Source organism: Pygoscelis adeliae, unplaced genomic scaffold (assembly GCF_000699105.1).
Source record: "Pygoscelis adeliae isolate BGI_AS28 unplaced genomic scaffold, ASM69910v1 Scaffold77, whole genome shotgun sequence".
Classification (NCBI taxonomy): domain Eukaryota; kingdom Metazoa; phylum Chordata; class Aves; order Sphenisciformes; family Spheniscidae; genus Pygoscelis; species Pygoscelis adeliae.
The window spans coordinates 5,833,260-5,852,803 of NW_008825216.1; the positions used below are offsets into that span (position 1 = coordinate 5,833,260).

General features: G+C 43.5%; 1 protein-coding gene across 1 annotated transcript in view; it reads left to right on the plus strand.

Annotated features, from left to right (window-relative positions):
• Positions 1-15: 15 nt before the first annotated feature.
• The window catches only part of TRIM67 (tripartite motif containing 67), a gene marked incomplete at its 5' end in the record, with an annotated part of 33,250 nt that continues 13,721 nt past the window's right edge, over positions 16-19,544 (plus strand). Inside the window, 5 exons of the mRNA XM_009329243.1 lie at positions 16-243; positions 6,525-6,620; positions 10,463-10,585; positions 11,896-12,006; positions 14,226-14,379. Coding sequence (XP_009327518.1) covers positions 16-243; positions 6,525-6,620; positions 10,463-10,585; positions 11,896-12,006; positions 14,226-14,379 — 712 coding nt within the window. The remainder of the gene's footprint in view (positions 244-6,524; positions 6,621-10,462; positions 10,586-11,895; positions 12,007-14,225; positions 14,380-19,544) is intronic.

The following is a 19,544-nucleotide window of genomic DNA, read 5'->3' on the forward strand; positions in this document are numbered from 1 at the left end:
CCCCCGCCGCCCCCCCCGCCGCGGGGCCCGCTGGCCAAGCCCCGCCTGGTCCCACCGGCCCAGGGTCGCGTCAGCCGCCGCCTCAGCCCCCGTAAGATCTCCACCTGCACCGACCACGAGCTGGAGAACCACAGCATGTACTGCGTGCAGTGCAAGAGCCCCGTCTGCTACCAGTGCCTGGAGGAGGGCAAGCACGGCAAGCACGACGTGAAGGCCCTGGGCGCCATGTGGAAGCAGCACAAGGTGAGTCCCGTCGGCCGGCCAGGAGGAGCTGGGGCGATGCTCGGCGCTGGGATTTGTTCGTCCCAATGCCCTGACATCGGGTTGGAGTTTGTGGGACAGGAGGACGCTTCACGTCCGCCATCCTCCCAGACTTTTTTCCCCTTGGCACGGTGCTCTTAGGTCTCCGGTCCTTCCTGGCTGCCCTGCGACTCCGCAGCCTCTGCTCAGGGTTAGAAAACCCACAGGCTCCCTCCCGTATTGGCCTCGTCTTATCTCAGCCAGCAAATCTCAGGCTAAACCAGGGCCCTGGAGACACCTGGGATTAGCAAGTCTGTCTCACTAACTTGTTTGCCTTTCACAGGGTCCTTGGCCATCCTGTCCTCTCACAGGTGGCACCAGCCGCCTGTAAGGAGCAGGAGTAGACAGCATGGTCATTCCTTCTTTTCACCGCCTCCCTTTCACCTGGGCCTCAGTGGGAGCTACCACAACCATTCCCTGCCACGTCTACCTCCCTGCCATTGTGTCGATGAGGGAGAGCGGCCCGGAGCCACCCAAATATTTTAGACAGGAAAGTGTGATAGGCAGGATCACGGGACATCGTGTTGTCTTCTGGGCCTCAAAGAGGCCTCCCCTCCCTCGCAGTTCCCAAAGAGGCCAGAAGGAATGGCTGGAGGGCCCTTCATGACACAAAAATGAGTAAGGAAGAGTAGGATGGATGGGGTCTGGGGACAAGTAAAGCTTTTTCTGATTCACGTAATGTCACGGTCTGATTCACGCTTCCCTGCAAGCGATGCTCCTTAGGCCTTCCTGGAGGCCCCATGGGAAGACTTCAGAGCCGGCCGCTTTGCAGCACAGTTTGCCGAGTTCTAGTAGAGCTGCTGGGTCACTTGGCCACGCTCTCCTTGTTAAAAATAAGACTTTGCAACCATTTGAATAAAGAGCAAGACGACCTTAGAAGTTGAAGAAGCGTATGAAGTTAGCTCATTCTTGCTAAGAACGGTGGACTCTGGAAAAATGATTAGTTAAAACATATGAACGTACAGAGGGGCCTTTAATACCTGAGTGCTGAGAGCAGTCCTTCGGAGCTCCCTGCTGTACTGGGGGGAAAGGACTTCTCCCACAGCTGTGCAAAGAGCACTTGGCTAGCACTGCTGGCTGCAGGACTCCCTTCTTCTCACTCTCTGCTGCAGTTAGCAGTAAAGGAAGCACAGGGAGATCCTTTCAGACACTGCAGGAGAGGACAAAATCAAGACGGGTCTCATCATCCCTTAGCCATGGAGTGGTTGAGCACAAGCTAGGCTAAGACATTCGGCGAGGAAAAAAAATGACTTTCGATTTTAAGATTCAGAACAGGTGCCGCTTGGGGTGATCTGCGTAGTTTGTCCATCTGAGAAAGACAGACTTCTTCAACATGTGTTTCAGTTTGAATACTCTCTGCCAAGGGCCCAGCCATCTCCTCCCTAACGTGGCGGGTGTTTGTGCAGAGGAGACGTTCTCTTGGCCCAGAAGGAGCAGATGACAAATTCGCAGCTATTGCTACTTGTGCTAATGGCAGGATCCACTTCTGAGCAGAATTATTTTAATGAGCAGGGACTGAATTCACTGTGCAAGTGTGGCTGATGTTTTGGGGAGTGTGAGAGACCAGCTTGTGCTGTATTATGGTCTACCTCGAGTTAAAACTGTTTGATGCATTTTGAACAATGTGATAAACTCTGGTGTAATCAAAGTGCACAGTCAGTCATTTGCTTTCTTTCCTACTGTCAAATATTGTCAAAAGAAGGAACAATACCCTGGTGGTTTGTATTTTTACTGCATTTTTTTCTGGGAGTAAGGTATCACAGAATGTGATTTTCTGTTGATTTACAGACTCAATCAATGTGACAACTCTAGCGAAAGAAAAAAATACTCAAAATTAACTAATTTGTGGGCTCTAAAGTTGTGCTCTTGTGAATATTATTTTTCCCCGAACAATGCGCTTGGCAGAAAATAAATATAATGGAACCATATAGCCAGACAATCTAAATCATCAGCTCACATTCATTCAGATAAATTGTTTTGGAATGAGATACTTCTGCTTAGAAATAGTTCTCAGATACAGCAATTTCTACAAGTTTATTACCTGTAGTTACTTTGGCCAAACCATAAATTACTTACATTGAGTGGTATGCCAAACGTATTTCAAGTTTTATGTGTTCTCTCTAGATGCTCCAGATGTAGCTGGTAGAGGCAGGTGGAAGGGCTTGGCTGTAAGTGTTCTTAGCCCAGTAAATTTGACAGACTGACCGTTGCTCACCATCAGCTGATAAGCACCTGCTTATCTCCAAGGCCAGTGGTATTCTTCACCTAAGAAGGGCTGCCAGAACCGTTTCCCCACCTCTCACAGTTTCATCCCACACCAGCAAACTTGAACCAGTTTTTCTACTGACTTCTAGAACTGCTTTTCCAGAGGCCCTGCCTGCCTTCAGCTTCAGAATCCATTCCCATCCCGCTTCTGTATCAGCCTTTTATTCAAGCTGCCTGACTACTCCTTTGTCTGGGCCTTATATAGTGATTTAGAATCATAGAATCATAGAATCATTAAGGTTGGAAAAGACCTCTAAGATCATCGAGTCCAACCGTCAACCCAACACCACCATGCCCACTAAACCATGTCCCTAAGTGCCGCACCTACACATCTTTTAAATACTTCCAAGGATGGTGACTATTTAGTGGCAAATAGAGTGTATAACCTTGTCCGTACAGTGCTTCAGACCGTGCGATGAAACATGCATTTGCCCTCAGCTGTACTGCTGGCACGAAAGCTGTACAAGGCTGTTCGGCCCTTGTTAATGGTGCAGGTTTCCCCTTTACGCTGCGGTATGTAACTTCTTCAGAGAAATTAAAAATTGTGTACAATAAAAACAGGGGCCCAATGGCATAAATCAGTGTAAATCCACTGACTTAACTGGACTTTATTATATTCACTTGCATGAACTGTGCATCTAGACCAACAGTTTAAGTTTATGAAGTAAAACTGTGTAAGTCTACTGCCAAAATGAAATCCTTTTAGGTCTTCATAACAAGAACAGTGACACTGTTGTCAGATTTAAGTTGGTAGGCTTTTTGACCTACTAATAAGAGGAATGATGGTGGACATGTTTCAGCTCTGCCCATTCTGAATGGTTATATATATACACACACACACGCACACACATATATATACACACACACACCCCAAAACGCTGAAAAAAAAAGCCACAGCTGGATAGGTCTGTGATGGGCAAGCAGGCAGGCGGTTGAAGGCAAGTATAAGAGCCTGAATGCCTGCTTTTATTTGCCAGCCTAAAGAGTTGTGTTCGCAAAAACATGAGGGCTGTTTCAGAATTCAGCGCCAGGGTAAGCTTATCCAATCAATAGTTAATCTGCTGCTAAAGAGAGATGGAGGGAAGACAAATTAAATGAGCATGGACTGTTCGGTTGAAAAAGGATGTTGGCATTATCTGGTTCATTTTCTAAAATCAAAGGAAGCATCCGTCTTCCATGCCCATCTGGGTTTAATTACTCACCCTCATTATCTCTCTGTTCCTGTAGAAGTAGAAACTTGGTATCCATCTCCAGCATCCACATTTTTGGTTGCAAGACCAGGTATTCAAGTAAAGATAACGCCAGGACCGTTTGTCAGGAGTTATTAATCGTCGCAGTCAACGGAGCTTGTAACATTTCAGTTTGGCTTCCAGTAAATATTTCTGCAGCACGAAAGATTGCTCTGAGTGTACAGGGCATTTTTTATGGCTTGGTTGCTTTACTGAGGGCTTAGTCATGTAGCTCCATTTGATTTTAATGGGAAGTGCGTGACTAAATTCCACTGCTTTGTAAGGTATCTTTTACAAATGCTTGGAAAAACAAGGCTATTATCTCTAAGTGGGTTTCACAAATGGACATCTGGTCTTCTCGGCTTCACGCTGCAGTTGCGTTAATGCAACCACAGGTTTTAATGAACACGGCAATTCGCTTGCGAGCCCTTTGAACAATGACGTTGTTGAGTTTCTATTGCAGCTCTTTGCAATGGGAGCGTGCCGGGAGCCAGGAGTGACTGTGCTAATTGCCATTGTACATATGCTGGTTACAGTTTGTCTGCAGTGATTCAGCTTTCTGTGGCTGCTCTGATGCCCACAAACAGCTTTTGGCTCTTCTTATCTGGTGAAATGCGCTTTGAGATGATTTGAGAGCTAGGGCGGATGTTGGAAAAGTGGAAGTTTTACTTTTGTCGGGACCAGCCATTGGTTTTGATTTGAAAGAAAGGAGCCCTTGCCTCCTTGGGACAATGTGGTCGGGCCAGTCAATGGCAGAGCATGCCATGCTTTTGCCACCTATTTCTTTCTCGCTTCCTCCCCAGCCGCTTGGTCATATGCCGCTTCCACCTTGTCTTGCGTTAGCTTGACAAACCAAAGGCTCAAACGTGCCTTGTGGATGGAGCGCAAAGTGCAATCAAAAGGGGTGGGCTTTAAACTCTGGCAACCACAATCAGCCCGTGGAGAGCTGATCTGAAATCCTGATCTTCTGGTCTGGCAGAAAGTAGAGATCCTTTCAAGGATTTAGAGTTTGGTTCCGTGACCTCAAGTACCGTTCATATCAAACATCATCGCTTTAACTTTTTGTGAAGCGGTAGGAATTTGTGTAAGAGAATATTAAATATTCAAATATTGAGAAACGTACACAGTAATGTGTCTTCCCATTACATTTGCTACAAATGAGTTGTGGTAGAGCATGTTTTATTTTCAAATTTAGCACTAATGTAATACCTACAACTGGGCTAAAAGGAAAAAGTTTGTGTGAATATGAGGAAAAAAAACTAGGATGGCTTCCTCCTCTATAATTCGGTCCCAGCTCCCAGTCAGGGTTTGTACCCACTTCCCGCAGAGCCGTGTGGGGTTAGGCAGGTGCCTCTGCCTGCGTAAGGCTGCCTGCCTCGGAGCTGGGCTGTGAAGTGCCCAGAAGGAGCTGCCAGCGTCTGCTCTTTACTGTCCTGTGCGAATGAGTGAGCGCAAAGGGAGGATGAGTAGGAGACATTCAGGCAGGAGGTAATCTCAAAACTTTGGCAGCCTGGAGAAGTGAGTTGTGCCCTTTTCAGGGATGGAGGAGTTGTCTTCCCTCCAGGAGCAAGAGGGGAGCAGAGAATGAGTGGTGACTTACTGAATTTCAATTAGCTCTCCTCTTAGAGGCTCATAACCTTTGTGCCTTCCTACATACAAGGCTCTGTCTCAAGGCACACCCTAGTCCTAAGGAATCAAGAAAAGGAATTAAACTTCTGAAAGCCAGATGTTAGCAAAGATACTTCATTTTCCATTTCCTGATGTCAGTTTGGCGAGGATAATTAACTCTGGTAGTTGCCAAGTCCACCTGAGGGATAGACCCACAAAGAGAGTGTCTAACCTGCAGGACACTCATGATGGGGCCTATCTGGTCACTCTGTGTTATGTCTGCACAGAGAAGTAATTCTGGATCAGGGCTTGCCATGGGCTGACAAGTGGAGCCATACGGTTTCTGTAATCCCAGCTGTGCTTCCAGGGAAGCTGCGCCGGGGCTGCTCTGCTCAGACCGTGGCGGTTCTGGGTCTGCCCAGAGGCAGAACTGCTGTTTCCTTCCCTTCTTGGAAGTCCATCAAGAAGCTCAGATACCAGCTGAGCAAAGAGGATGTTGGGTCTTCAGTTTGGACTTAGAATAGATATAGTCCTTATCTCTCACCAGTCAAAAGTTAGAGGAAGGTTTTTTTTTCCCAACTTTTCCAGAAGTATACCCTTCCGTTGGGTTGGAGCATGGGAAACTGGAGCCCCAAAGGGACATTACTATGAAGTCTGAAAATGCAGATTTGTTGTGGTGTATCTCAGGTTTGGTAGAATCGACCACATTTATAAAAAATTCAGGCTTTAATGAAAAAAAGAGTGCCATTTTGGAAAGCACTTGGGGATTTTCAGCACGACAGATGCTACTGTGTAAGTGTAAGACCATTATTTCCTTATATATGTGGGTAGCTGTCTTATAAAAAGGTATTTTGACTTACCAAGTCACTGCAATAAAGTGGAATGTGCAGACACAATACTTGACTGCCCCCACATGCATATTTCACCTTTATTAAATCTTATTACAATTAAAATCTTAACTCTTCTTTTCTAGCACAAACACTCTGTGCATGTAAGAATACATGTGACAGCAAGTAAGCCTTTTAGAACATTATTAATCATCAAACCCAAGGATTAGTAAGAAACACATTTGCATTTTATCTCTAATTCTTCTCCCCCCCCCCCCTTTTTTTTTTCTTGCAGGCACAGCTGTCTCAGGCTTTAAATGGTGTTTCAGATAAAGCAAAGGAAGCTAAAGAATTTCTGGTTCAGCTGAAAAATTTATTGCAGCAGATTCAGGTAACTGTAGAATATTAGCTGTTTTGATAATACAGTAATCAATAGAACTGAGTGAATAATTTATTTGACGACTTTGTCTCCTGTGCTGTTCTCGTCTTTCCTGGAATCATCTAACCTTTCTTGAATGGATTTGCTAGGCAAAATTATTCATCAAATAATGCCTGCAAGCCCCTCTTAGCTTCTAAATTGTTTGCTGTTTATTGCAAGAAGCTGATACTCAATACTGGACATCTGAGCTGTGTTGATCAGTATTTGATTGAATCCATCAGTCATGCTTCCGGGCTCCTTCCTGACTGCAATTGCTTCAGTTGGGCATTTAGGATAAGTTCTCATTTTAACACATTCAAAATTTACTACTTGTTTTTCATCTTACATTTCCTAAAAATGTACTCGAATCTGGACAAAATCCAGCCAACCTGTTTATCAGAGTATTTGTAGGAAGTCAAAAAAAAGAAGAAGAAACAAATGCTGCTAAATCAATGTGGTCATTTATTGAAGCAGAAGATATTTTCATGCCTATAATTTCCCAGCTTTAATAGTCAGAAGAAGGCTCATGGTGAGTGCGGTAATTGAGTGCACAAACCCAAAACAAAACAAGTCCCGTTTTCAACCCAATTTAGACTCGTCAGTGCTGGAGGTCAGATGATCCTCAAGGTCCTTCTCACTCTGCAGAGTGTGGCTGGAAATGTGCTGCCGTAGTTTGAGCTTCACAGCGCCCAGGAGGGGACACGTGTTATCTCCAGCAGTGCTCTGTGGCGGTGGGTTTTCTGTGGGATATGCATCGTCTGCTCTGTGACATGCCTGCTCTGCTGCTTGCTCATCTTTCATCAACAAGCAAGTCCTGTGCCTGTTACTAACAGAAAGCCAAAGCAGAAGTTCAAACATTGAATTTAATCATTAAAATATTCCACTTAACACTCCAGATGATGAATTCGTACCACAAATGCTCCCCAAGCTCTCAAGTTGCCACAGGGCAGTGTAGCTACCCACCTTCGCAATCTTCTGCGGCCACATGGGGAAGGGATGAAACCAAAACTGGGAAATTGGTAACAAAAAGCACATCTAACTGAAAGAAACCAGTGTGAAGCCACCGACTGGCACCTGTCACATGCCACGTTTTAGTCACAGTCTGAGGTTTCTCCTCAGCTGACTTTACCTATCTAAAAGTTAAGTGGCTCATCTAACCTAGTCATTAGGGCTTCTTTCAGTGTCCAAGGAGAAAGACAGGCACCTCTAGAGAGCAGTTCTTCCTATAGGTATGAACAGGTATTTTAGGATGGGATAACTCATCCAAAACAGTAGTCTATCAACAATCTTTTCTTGAGTCACCTAGCTCCATTAAAAATGTATTTTTCCCTCCTGAAACCTAAAGGTGGCCTATTACGACTATTTATGACTATGCTGTAAAATCCTTTAATGTGTTTCAATAAAATCACTGCCAAATTGCTCTGCATAAGGGAGCTGCTACAATTAGATCAAAAGACCAAGCCATTTCTTTGATGCTGCTCATTGCTTAAAATGCTAGAGGAGAACTCAGAAGAGGAAATGGTATTCAGCAATCACCCTCTAACATTTAGGCATGTCTAGGCACAAAGCTGGATGTGAACCTCACGCGTTGAGCCAGTCTCCAGCATGAGTCTGAGTGAGGACATCAAATTTCAGCAAACCAAAACAGCAGGACTAATCAGCTGCATATGTATTCATAAGTAAAACAAGGCTAGGGCATAACTCTGAGTGCTAAAGGATGGTCACCCACAGAGTTTAACCATTAATGAGCTCCCTGGCATGGTTTTGTCCCGTGACAAATTGCACTCTTCCCAGGTGATGCCGGAGCAGCATTTGATGATAGCACATACCAGGGAATACTCCTGGTAGGCAGGTTTGGTACAGCCACGCTATTTTAGGGGAAAGGGCTTAGATGTGTCATGAGCTGATCTGTGCCTTTTGGCATCTGGACCAGAAAACCGGTTCTTGGATTGTTATTTGGGAGGGAATAGATGTAGCCTTTGTGCATAGATTTATACCCAGAACCATGTATCTCAGAGCAGGTTATTTCTAATAGAAGTCTTATGATAGTTGCCACACACACACATACAGATATTTACCCCTCAGCAAAAATGTCTTTAAAATGTATGTTTACACAAAGGAGTGAGCAATATATACATTTTATTATCCTGTCTCAATGCACGGCAGACCAGACAGCCATCTGCACTCTTTATTTCCTCTCTGAGTTTGCCAGAGCTACCAGGAGCTATGCTTTTATCTTTCTGGGGGCAGTTTGCAAGTTCATAATCTACTTTTCTTTTCCCTGCTTTGCAGTTCTCTTGTTTCCCCCTCTTTTTTCCTTCCCTTCTGCCTTCTGAGGTCACTTTTAAATCTCCTGGTCTCTTCTTTTCAGAAACTGCCTGTTCCTCATTGCCCCTGTTGCTTCCTTGCTCCTCCTTGTTGGTGTCATTATCTGATTTTCACATTTTCCTATCTGCTGTAACAATTTCATCCTTTCTCACTTGAAAGAGACATAGCGCCAAACACCCCATTTGATGTGTGAACAGAAAATGAGGAGAGAAACGATGCACTACAGCCATCGACTGATTCAGGCTCTGTACACAAACCAGCACTTCAAGAGTAGCTGGATGGAAATGGGCTTAAGAGGTAGTCGGGTGTGATATAAGCCAAGGAGGGAGAGATGCAAATAGGAAGAGTCTAAGACAAACCTGTGAACAGTAATTGAGCTGTCTGGTGTCTCTCCCCCCACCCATCTTGCTGGCAGGTCTAGGACTGCGGCAGGGGCCTCTCAGGGAAGAGTGACCCTGCGTCCCTCAGCTGGGGAACGGGATGCACGGATCGCAGTGAAGGAAGGGAATACAGTGCTGAAAATTTTGCTCTCAAAAAAATGAAGACAAAGCAATGAACAGAAAAGAAGAGAAAAGCATAAACAAAAGAGCTAAGAGATAGTAATGAATTAGGGGTGTGTGATGGCTTTCCATGGAGATGCTTCTCCTTCAGCACACGTTTGCTTCTCCTTCAGCACACGTTTAAAAACTTCTCACATTTAATGCTTCTTTTTTTTTTTTTTTTTTGTAACTTGGGGGATTGGGAGGAAAGCTGATAGGACAACTGAACATCTCCTGGAAAGAGGAGCTTGAAAGCTTTCTCCTTCTTCTAGTCTGACCAGCAGGGGAAGTGAGGGAGAGCCTCCCTTTGAATGGGTGCTACAGCATCAGTTCCACGGCCAGAGAAAGCCATCCCCCGGAGGAGGGGCAGCTCAGGACCTTGTAGTACCATCTGCTCAGATTTCTACAGCTGCAGTGGGATTCTGTGGTAGCAGAGTTTGTTCCCCATTGATAGGACAGGGGTTTATGTAAGGCTAAGTGATACACAAAATCTCAGGGATTCGTACCTGATTAATTTCCTTGTAATAAGCCTATAGACCAGATTCTGGTCCGTAATTCTCTTCTAATTGCCATGGCGTAGAGCCAGTGATTTAAAAGTTGCTACAGTGGGATAATTAAAACAGAATGGGGCGGAACCCTCTTATGTATATGTATGCACTATGTATGTGCATGTTTAGATTTTACATTATGTTGTACTACGTCTGTTGTCCAGAAAGTGCCGGTAAATCAGGGTTTTAAATAAGGCCATTTTGTGGCATAGCATCTTACTGTTTCATTTTATAGCATGCAGCTATTACTGGTACAGCTATAATGAAATCAGAAAGGCAACAGAAATGCCGAAGTCTTGAAAGGAAATATTTTCTGAGTGGAAAACCAGGTAAGAATGAACGATAGCTTAAAGTGTAAAATATACTTTCTTTGATGAGTATGACTCTCGCCTTCTTCTAGGAGAACGGGTTGGATTATGAAGCCTGTCTTGTTGCTCAGTGTGATGCCTTGGTTGATGCGTTAACGCGACAAAAGGCAAAGCTGCTCACAAAGGTGACCAAAGAACGTGAGCACAAACTGAAGGTGAGCACAACTCTCATCAGCTGAGCATGGCTGTTGATACCTGCCGTTACTGCACATTTTGTTAAGTCCCCAGCCCTTTACATCATGAAAACTCCTAACAACCAAATCTAATGACCAAATCCTTCAGCAGGTTCCAGTTCAGCAGTTTGGTGGAACTGTGCTTATACACTTAAAATGAGGCATATGCTTCAGCAGTTTGTTGAATCAGGCTTTATTTATCTGATGATTTTGGGCTGTCTTTTGAGAGGTGCTTGTCAGTGAAACCTGTGTGGTTTGGATAGTGGGACCTTCCAAATGCAAGAAAGCCCTTCTGCACAAGTAAAATGTTGGGATTTTGGAGTCTCTTCAAACCTTTGAAATTCAGGCAAGCCACCCCCAGAAATCCATGTGCTTACTCAAAAGATTGAAATACAGTAAAGGGGGGTGGGAGAAGAAAGCTATAAATGGTTGAACAAAGTGGCAGTCAAGAAATGTTTAAATAGACACATTTCTTGAAACGTCGAACTGCATATGTGATTTTGAGGTATTATATTGCCAGTAGCATTAATGGTATCTAAGACAGAAGGAAAAATTGAAGTGAAAAATCTAATGTAACAAACAATGAATAAAATCTACCTGAGATCAGCCTTTCAAAAACCCCATGCTTAACAAGAACCAACACTTAGGACATGCTGCTAACAGCGCAGCTAATCCTGCAGTTTATTCCTGTTAGGCTGTTGTACCTCAGGAGTTGTGCTATTGAACACAGTGCTATTAGGCCTAGTCTACAGCCATGTGGCAGCAGAATCAAGTCCAAAATCTGGAAAAATGAGATACAGCTTTTTTATTTCTTAATCCCAGCAATGCGTTCTTAAGTAGAGCAGGACCAATGGTCAATTGTGAAGAGAATGGTAGAGTATAATCTGCAAGAAACCACTCCTGCAGTTATCCTCTATAATATTTGCCTTTTAAGTGAAGGATTTTTTAAAAGCTCAGATTTTAATGAAAGTGTGATTGTAAATGTGAATACTGCAAACGCAGAAACATGTTCCGTGCTCTTTCTGCCCCGAGCAAGCGTGATCTTTGAGCAATTAATCTGCTCTGAAAATTGAGATTCCCTGTGCACAACATTTTGCCAAGCTAATTATCGGTATTTACAATACAGAGCAAGTGAGTGTAGCTGATGGAGATATGGCAATGGCCATATGGCAGCTAAATTAAGCATAGCTTTAACACACTCTTCCATTTGTTGTCTCTTCTGAAATAATCTTTTATACAATTCACTGCAAGCTGAGGCAGTCATCAGAACTGTACTGATGCTTGTTTTCCAGGTTGTTTGGGACCAGATAAACCACTGTACACTGAAGCTACGCCAGTCAACGGGGCTTATGGAGTACTGCCTAGAAGTTATCAAAGAAAATGATCCCTCTGGGTTTTTACAGGTATTTTTCTTTCCGATGTTCTGGGGGAAAAAAAGAAAAGACGTTAAAGTTAAATCTAAAAATGGGTGGCTTTGCTAATTACCCTCTTCCACCTCTGAGGCACATTCACCTCAATTCCTGTTAGTACTGTCTAAAAGCTCAGACAGCCTGGTGACTGCATGAATGTCCCAGCGAAGGGATGGCTTTGAACAGCCGCGCTCTGACCGAGATGTGGAATTAGTGGTCACACCACTACCCTGACTGCTGACATCTTTCCTCTTGCCAGCCCTTCCTTTGGGGCTGAAAGAGAAATGCTATGCAGTTAATGATAACTTTCTGCAGAATATTATTTTATTCTCATCTGAGAAACCCAACACAGGGCATCACAGAGCTCTCTGATCAATTTGGAAAGCAGCAGAGTAGTACTTCTCCCCTTTTTGCTTCTCCCCTTTGCATTACTGTTTCCCATGTGAAAGAGTCCTTTCAACATCTCCCTAGTGAGGAAATCCAGCCTTAAGAAGGGCTTGCGTGTAGCTCCGCTTCACTGGGGTTGTTGCACCTCACAGGGCTACAAGACCTGTCTTGCAGCTGGAGGATCCAGGTACCCTCTCTTTGCAAAATATGGCCTAGCCAGCAATTGCCGTAATTTGCAGGATGTTGTTTCTTAGGTGTAAGCAGTGAAAGTGTCTATTGATGAGATAAAACATAACAGTTTTATTACCCAATTAATTATTTTGCCTAATTAATTCTATTATTTTTATTAATTATTTTATTTTGCCCTATTAGTTTTGTTGCCTTATTAATTGCCTAAGAAGAAAGGCACATCAAACAAAATGATCTGCACATGGCTGTCAGCTGAACAGGGCACGCTGCACGCATGAATGCATGAGTGTCAGGGGGCTGTCACAGCGTCCCTAAAAAACAGGATGAGAATTAGCCAACTTAAACCTATTAGCACTCCAGATTGATTGTTACTGTCACGTCTGGTCTCAAGCAAGAGTGGGGAATGTGTGGTGTATATTAATCTCAAGACCACACAGATTTTAGCAGGCTGTCGGTTGGATGCTGCAGGACAAATGAAACCTTTAGGTCTTATCTACATGCTAGCTAGATATATGCTTTGTTTTCATTTCAGCTTACTTTTCCTGTAACCTTTGTGGCTTCATTCTTTACAGTCACCTTTTATAAAAAAATACTTTTGTTTTTACCTTTTCCTGGTTTATCTAATGGTGCTTTCAAGGCAACCAGCGAACACTGAGACACTGCATTACTTAGAGCAACTACTTCTGCAGCCAGGACACTGAAACACAGCCAAGGGATCCAGCATCCCAGTAAGTGACTCCAAGGCTGCAGGAAGGCTGTAGGATGCTTCTCCGCTTACTGCACAGACTGATTAGGAGCTGTTGATGCAGGGGCTCAGACAGGAGTGTCTTCCAGTAACAGTAATGAGGAAAGGTATCTGAACTCCTGCAATAAAGAAAAAATCTCTCTGACCTATCCAGAAGAAAATTCTGCTCCCTGTGATTTACAGGAAGCTCACTGGGAGGGACTCCAGATATCCAAATGGCAGCTTCACTGAACTCAAGGACAGTTGAGTTCATTGATTTCCGCAGAGCTGGGATTTCACTTCCAGACGAGTCTGTTGCGATCATCTTAGTCTGACTTTTGGCCTAGTTGTCTGTGGGCTGAGCTAGAGCAAAGCTTTAAAAATGAGATTCAGTTCTGATGTAATGATAGAAAACCCATCATATTCTTTGGAAATCTATCTGACAACTTATTACCCTCACTCTGAGAAATATACACCTTCCTTCCCATTTGATTTTTTTATTCCTTTCAGCTTTCATCCACTGAATCATCTCTGCTGAATGGAGAGACCCTCTAACATTTAAGCCTGTCTTTATGCAACTGCTTTTTAAACAGGAGAGCAAAACTAGACTGTGCACATCAGAGAACAGAGTGCAGAAGTGTATGTGGCATTCAGAGTCATGATAAGTAACATAATCTTAACAGGATTTATAAATGCGATTTTTACTTTCCTACCCTAGGATGAGACTTGTTTCGAAAACACGAGGCAAAAGGATGCAACATAAATGGAACTCACCCCAAAACGACCAGATCCCATCTCAGCTGTCGTACTGTCATTTTCCCGGTTTCCTTGTGCTATACCTATCTCACAGGCATTCTGTCACTTTTTATGTGTGTATCTGCCATTTCATTATAAGCCTGATACTCTCTTTCAGATTTCGGATGCTTTAATCAAGCGAGTTCAGGTATCTCAGGAACAGTGGGTCAAAGGAGCCTTGGAGCCAAAAGTGTCTGCTGAGTTTGACCTGACTCTGGATAGCGAACCTTTACTGCAGTCGATTCACCAGCTGGATTTTATTCAGATGAAATGTAGGGGTGAGCTTTTATGATTTTTTTTTTCTGTTTTTCATGCATGTGTTGAAACAGTGCTGGGAAGAGGGGGGACATGGAGGGAGGAAAGAGGAGTGACTTGAAATTGCTGGATAGTTTTAAAAGGTTTTCAAGCAAATTTAGATTACTGGGTGTTTCCTAAAAAGGTGTGCTCACTTCACATGCAGTGACCTGAACAAGCTCAGACAGACATATCAGGTGCAGTTAAAGATTTGAAAAGATAAATTCTTCAGAATAGGGCTATCTATCAGCTTTGAAGATTAAAAAGACATTAGCTGCATGAAACTTTATGCAATTTTACAGCATTCCTAGATTTAACATGGTTAATTCAAAATACCCATTACCCCTATCTTGTCAGGAACAGCTGAAGTAGTAAATAAATATTGCCACACACACAAATATGCTTGAACAGGGGAAAAAAAAAAACCCTTTGACTTATAGCTGGACTGTGCTGTGAACAGTGCCCAGCTTGAAAAACAATCATGAGGCAGAGATTCCCAAGGGGGAAGTAGCTCCATGGCCACCCTTCCTTGATTCCAGGTATCTGAACGATCCTGAGGGACACGCTAAAGGGAAAGGAGGTTAAAAAAAGTATTTAAAAGCAGAAGCTGATGAACAGTAGATGCCATTGGCAAAAAAATATATTAACATCATGCGCTTGTAATGAGCTTGGTTTATATGGAGCAGGATGAAAACTGCCTCAGAATTAGATAGATCCATAGACTGGCTAGATTTGAAGGCCATTGTGGTCCCGGGAATGATGCCATTAGCTTCCCTCAGTGGTGATTCAAGCCTTAATTATACATGTGGGTGACACGGTAGAGGCTGCCAGAAGTCAATGAATCAGTTAAGGATAATTGTGTCGTGATGCTGGATGTGCTTTTTTTTTACTCCAAGCAAGCATAAAGATTTCTGTTCAGTTTATCTGTCCTCTCTGGGCCTAATTCTGAACATAAGAGACCCAAGATGAAGTAATTAGGGTGGATAATTTGGCAGATAAATATGTGGAGAAACAAGGGTAAACAGTTAAAGGCCAAAGTCTGCTCACCAAGAATGGTTTGCATCTTGGCATAAACGGGCTGCATTACAGTTACTCAAAAAACACCCGTGAACTGCTCCTTTGAAATCTTAACAGTCAGGAAAGTGGAGTCAAGAAAGAGTATCACTGATAAAACTTCTCTGAATACTGTCTGCACTTGTCTGTTTAAATCAGTTTATATTTAATACTAGCCATACTTATTGTTAAATATATTTAATACTGATCTTCTGCCACTCTCCTTCCCAAACATATAAAGAATTTAGTTAAACTATCCACTTTGATTGCTAATTAACCACAGGTCACTTGAGGTGAGAGCAGCTTAGGTATTTGGCTTTTGGACATTGGTCTGGCTTTAAGCTTGAAGACTTAGAGACTTTAATTGAGCCAGATTCACTGGAGCTTTATGAAAGATAGTGCTGTCTGCTGATGCTCTCATTTATCATACAATCGCAGTGAAGCTCTGGTACTGAGCTAGACATGGTCTAAGGAGAAGAGAAGATGACAGGACTGCTTCTGCCCAAACCTGTGCAGAGCTTACGAACACCCTTGGGCTTTGCTCCCCAGGTGCATCCTAACAGTTAGACCTCAGGAAGGGCTTTTCCTTGAGCTGTCTGGGCCTTGACCAGGGAGTACCTGCTGCATGTCCCATCAGGTTGGTCAGCGCAACTGGCGTGACCATGTACACGCCATGCAAAGAATGGTGGAAATGACATTTATCCTGGCCACCATTCCTTCATAAGGGACTGCATTATTCCTCCTCACACTTCTGTGTGCCCAAGCGGTACAAGCCACCGACTGGTCCCAAGCTAACATTCATAGGTATTGAGGATTGTTTAGTATATAGAGTTGTATTTATATTTTTCAGTTTATGACTGCAAATCTATTTGCATTTGAACTGCTTGGTCTGGCATTTTTTTTCTGAAATTTACCTTCATGACTTCAACCAGCTCTGCATTATCTTCTCATGCACAGTGGTCTTGCATCTAGAAATAGAGGTGCCACAGAGTAAGCGACTCAGCATTTCAGCAGTGGGCACCCAGACTTACTGGGAACATCACTTTGCTGACTGTGAGGAGAAGCTGGTGTTGCAGGGCTATGTTTTGCTATTTATCACCATCAGGACTTGTATATTTCTGAGCCTCCAATTTCACAAAGAAAAATCTATGTGTCTCTTTACATCTGCTCCTCTTTCTCCAATCCTACCTACCCCAGCGCACCAAGTCATCAATCTTTGCCAAATGTTGGTGTTGAGGGGAGTGTTATTAAGTCACTATACTGGTTGATCTGACAAGAGTAGATGCATTAAAGACATCAGAGACGATCTGTAAAGGGAGTTTTGAGAAAACCTAGGAGAATGGGGCCAGCGTGGCTTTTCCAACTGCAAGTTGTTTTGTTCCAAAAGCTTTCCAATGTAAGCTCTGTACTATTGTTATCGATGCTTAGTGCATGACTGAATTTCTATGGTTTTTTTCAAACTCTGGCCTCATTCAACCTCAGTGAGCTTGCAAGGGTCATTTAGAGCGAAAGCATGCTTGTAAGTAAACATTGATTCACTGTGTTAGACAAAGAAGAATGAAAATGAGAAGAAATCACATTACATTTGCTTTGATGACTTGTTCATGTACCTTACTGGTGGACTTTGTATAAGCCCATATCTAAAGCTAATCTCAATAAATAAAGATCAGGGAGTGTTTTTTCTTTTTACAGAAAGAAAAAGGAATTTTGTAACAAATTAAATGTGCAGAAATGTGATAGCTGCAGAAGTAATGCTTAAGCAGTCATATTGACCAAAGGGTCCCACTGATAGCCCTTTGGCAAGAGTCCCACACTCCCCAGGCTAGCTGACTTGCTGAGACACACACACAGGTCTAGTAATTGCTGGCATTTTGAGCTTTCCCAGATCCCTTTCCTCTGTCCATGTTTTCTTCTCTCTATTGCTTTTTCTGAGTGCCTTGGCACAAAATTCCTGTCCTCTTTGATGGATGGCTCAATGTGTACATCACATTTTCTCAGTTCAAGCTATGGGCATAGGCAAATATGTGTTCCAGGTTTATTTTGTTCAAACAGCTGGAACTGTCATGCAGTCTTGGTTTGTCGTAAAACAGAGACTAGGTACAAAACAGGAAAAAATATAGCTACTCTCTGCTTTTCTGTACCACCTCTGAATACTCACTCATATGCCCCTTCTCCTTGTCAGGAGTGACTCCTTCCCTCTTCTGCAAACCAGTCCATGAAGATTCCCCAGACACCTCTCCTGCCGCAAATCTTCTTTGCTTCTCCAGCCATGAGCTGCACAGCCCTGATAATGAAAGAGTAACCGTTCCATCGTAGCCTTTATCCCTGGGATAAAGTCTGCTCTGCGTCATGGACCCAGGTCTTTGCCTGTGGTCTTTCCTTCTCTCTCAATAACACTCTTTGGAGGGTGCTTGCTACAGCAGTGACTCAGGCTATTACAGGGCCGTACTGCAGTTTTGGAGGAGGTCAAAGTTTTCATCTTTCTGAGGGACCTGTTCTTCAACTGCATTTAGTCCTTTAAAAATTAATCTGGGAAGGTGGAGGGCATCGTTGCACAACTTGCTTGTCAAGAGGACAAATAACAGACATCTTAGAGCACCCCTACTCTACCCTGAGAGGAGATCAGCTGTGAGATACATTGAGCAGTGTGTTTTTGAAACTGCTGGGTTGACATGAGACATCAGTATCACAGTTTTTAGCTAAGTGTGACCTGCACTTTTAAAATAGCGGGACATCATTCAGACTCATTAATAGGTCTTGCTGTGCCAATGCAGTATCATTTCTCCCTTTATATTTTTAATCTTTTCCTTCAAAAACTCTCCAGAGGACTTTAAGTTGAACAAGAAGTGGGACAGCACTGTCTGTGTCTGAGTCTTCTTTTTTTTCTGACACTTAGCCTATATTTTTCTTTTCTTAGTCCTGTCCCATTGCTCTTCACCATGAAGTATATCCCAGTGTCCCGATTATTCAACTCGCTTCGCATTTTCCTATGACTTTTACAACAAGGGTTCACCTTTTCTCCTCCCAGAGGGAATCTGAGATCAGGGCAAATCTCTGCCCATCCGCGTCCAGGGGAGGAGGCAGGAGGGCAGGCCCAGCGAGCGTCATCCAGCAAAGCTGCACAGCTGCTTGGTGGGAGCTTCTTACCTCTCCTTCAGCTACTGTAGGTTGTGCAGTTCAGGCCACAGGCTGGCCCAAAGGGAGTATGAGGCTGATAAGGATTACTCACAAAAACTTGAATGTTCAGTGACACAGTAAAGAAGCCCAGGCACTTCCCTGTAGTATGTGTGACTCACACATAGGGCCAAAATTCACACTGCCCCGGGAAGTGGGAACAACAGCACTTTACCGTATGAAAACATATCCTAATCTTAGACAGCATTCCTGTTTCCATAATTAAAAGGGACTCGTAAAACGCTTACCCTCCCCCAAAAATTCTGCTCTTTTTTTTCAGCGTTGTGCATTACATGAACAGTCCCTGAAAGCCTCCCATCAGTGTTCCTAGGAGATTTTTGCAGGGGGTTGGAGAGGTTAGTGGCTTATTCAGAGGTGAGGGGGTGTTGTCTGTTTTGCACTTTATAAAATTCAGGAATTAGGTTTTCATCCAGTTTTGCCAGGGGGAGTCTCAGAAGTGGGGAGGAGCCAGCGAATGCCTCCTGAGAGGGTTAACCAGTTAGCTAAAGTGGCAGGAGTGTGGATGGCTGATATAGCCCTATCTTCTTCCAGGCTCATCAATCACTGGAAATACACAGGCTAACAAACACAGACAAAATGCTAAACTTAAAATGGTTCACTTAAAAAATCTCATTACCTCTGAATTCCTTGTTTTCAGGTTTTTGACTCTTGTAATGTCACATTTCTGTTACTTCTCCAGACACAGTGTCTCCTACAGAAAAGTCTGAACTTTCCATGTGAAAAAACAAGCAGGTTTTTACTTATGACACCCTCTGAATCATCCTTAAATATCAAGGAATAGGAACAAGGCTTTTTTTTCTCTTTTCACAGAAAAACCTTCATGAGCTAATTTATAAAGCTCTTTTGTTTCAGATCACAGTCATTCTTCTGGGCTACCAACCATCCCTGTTCACTG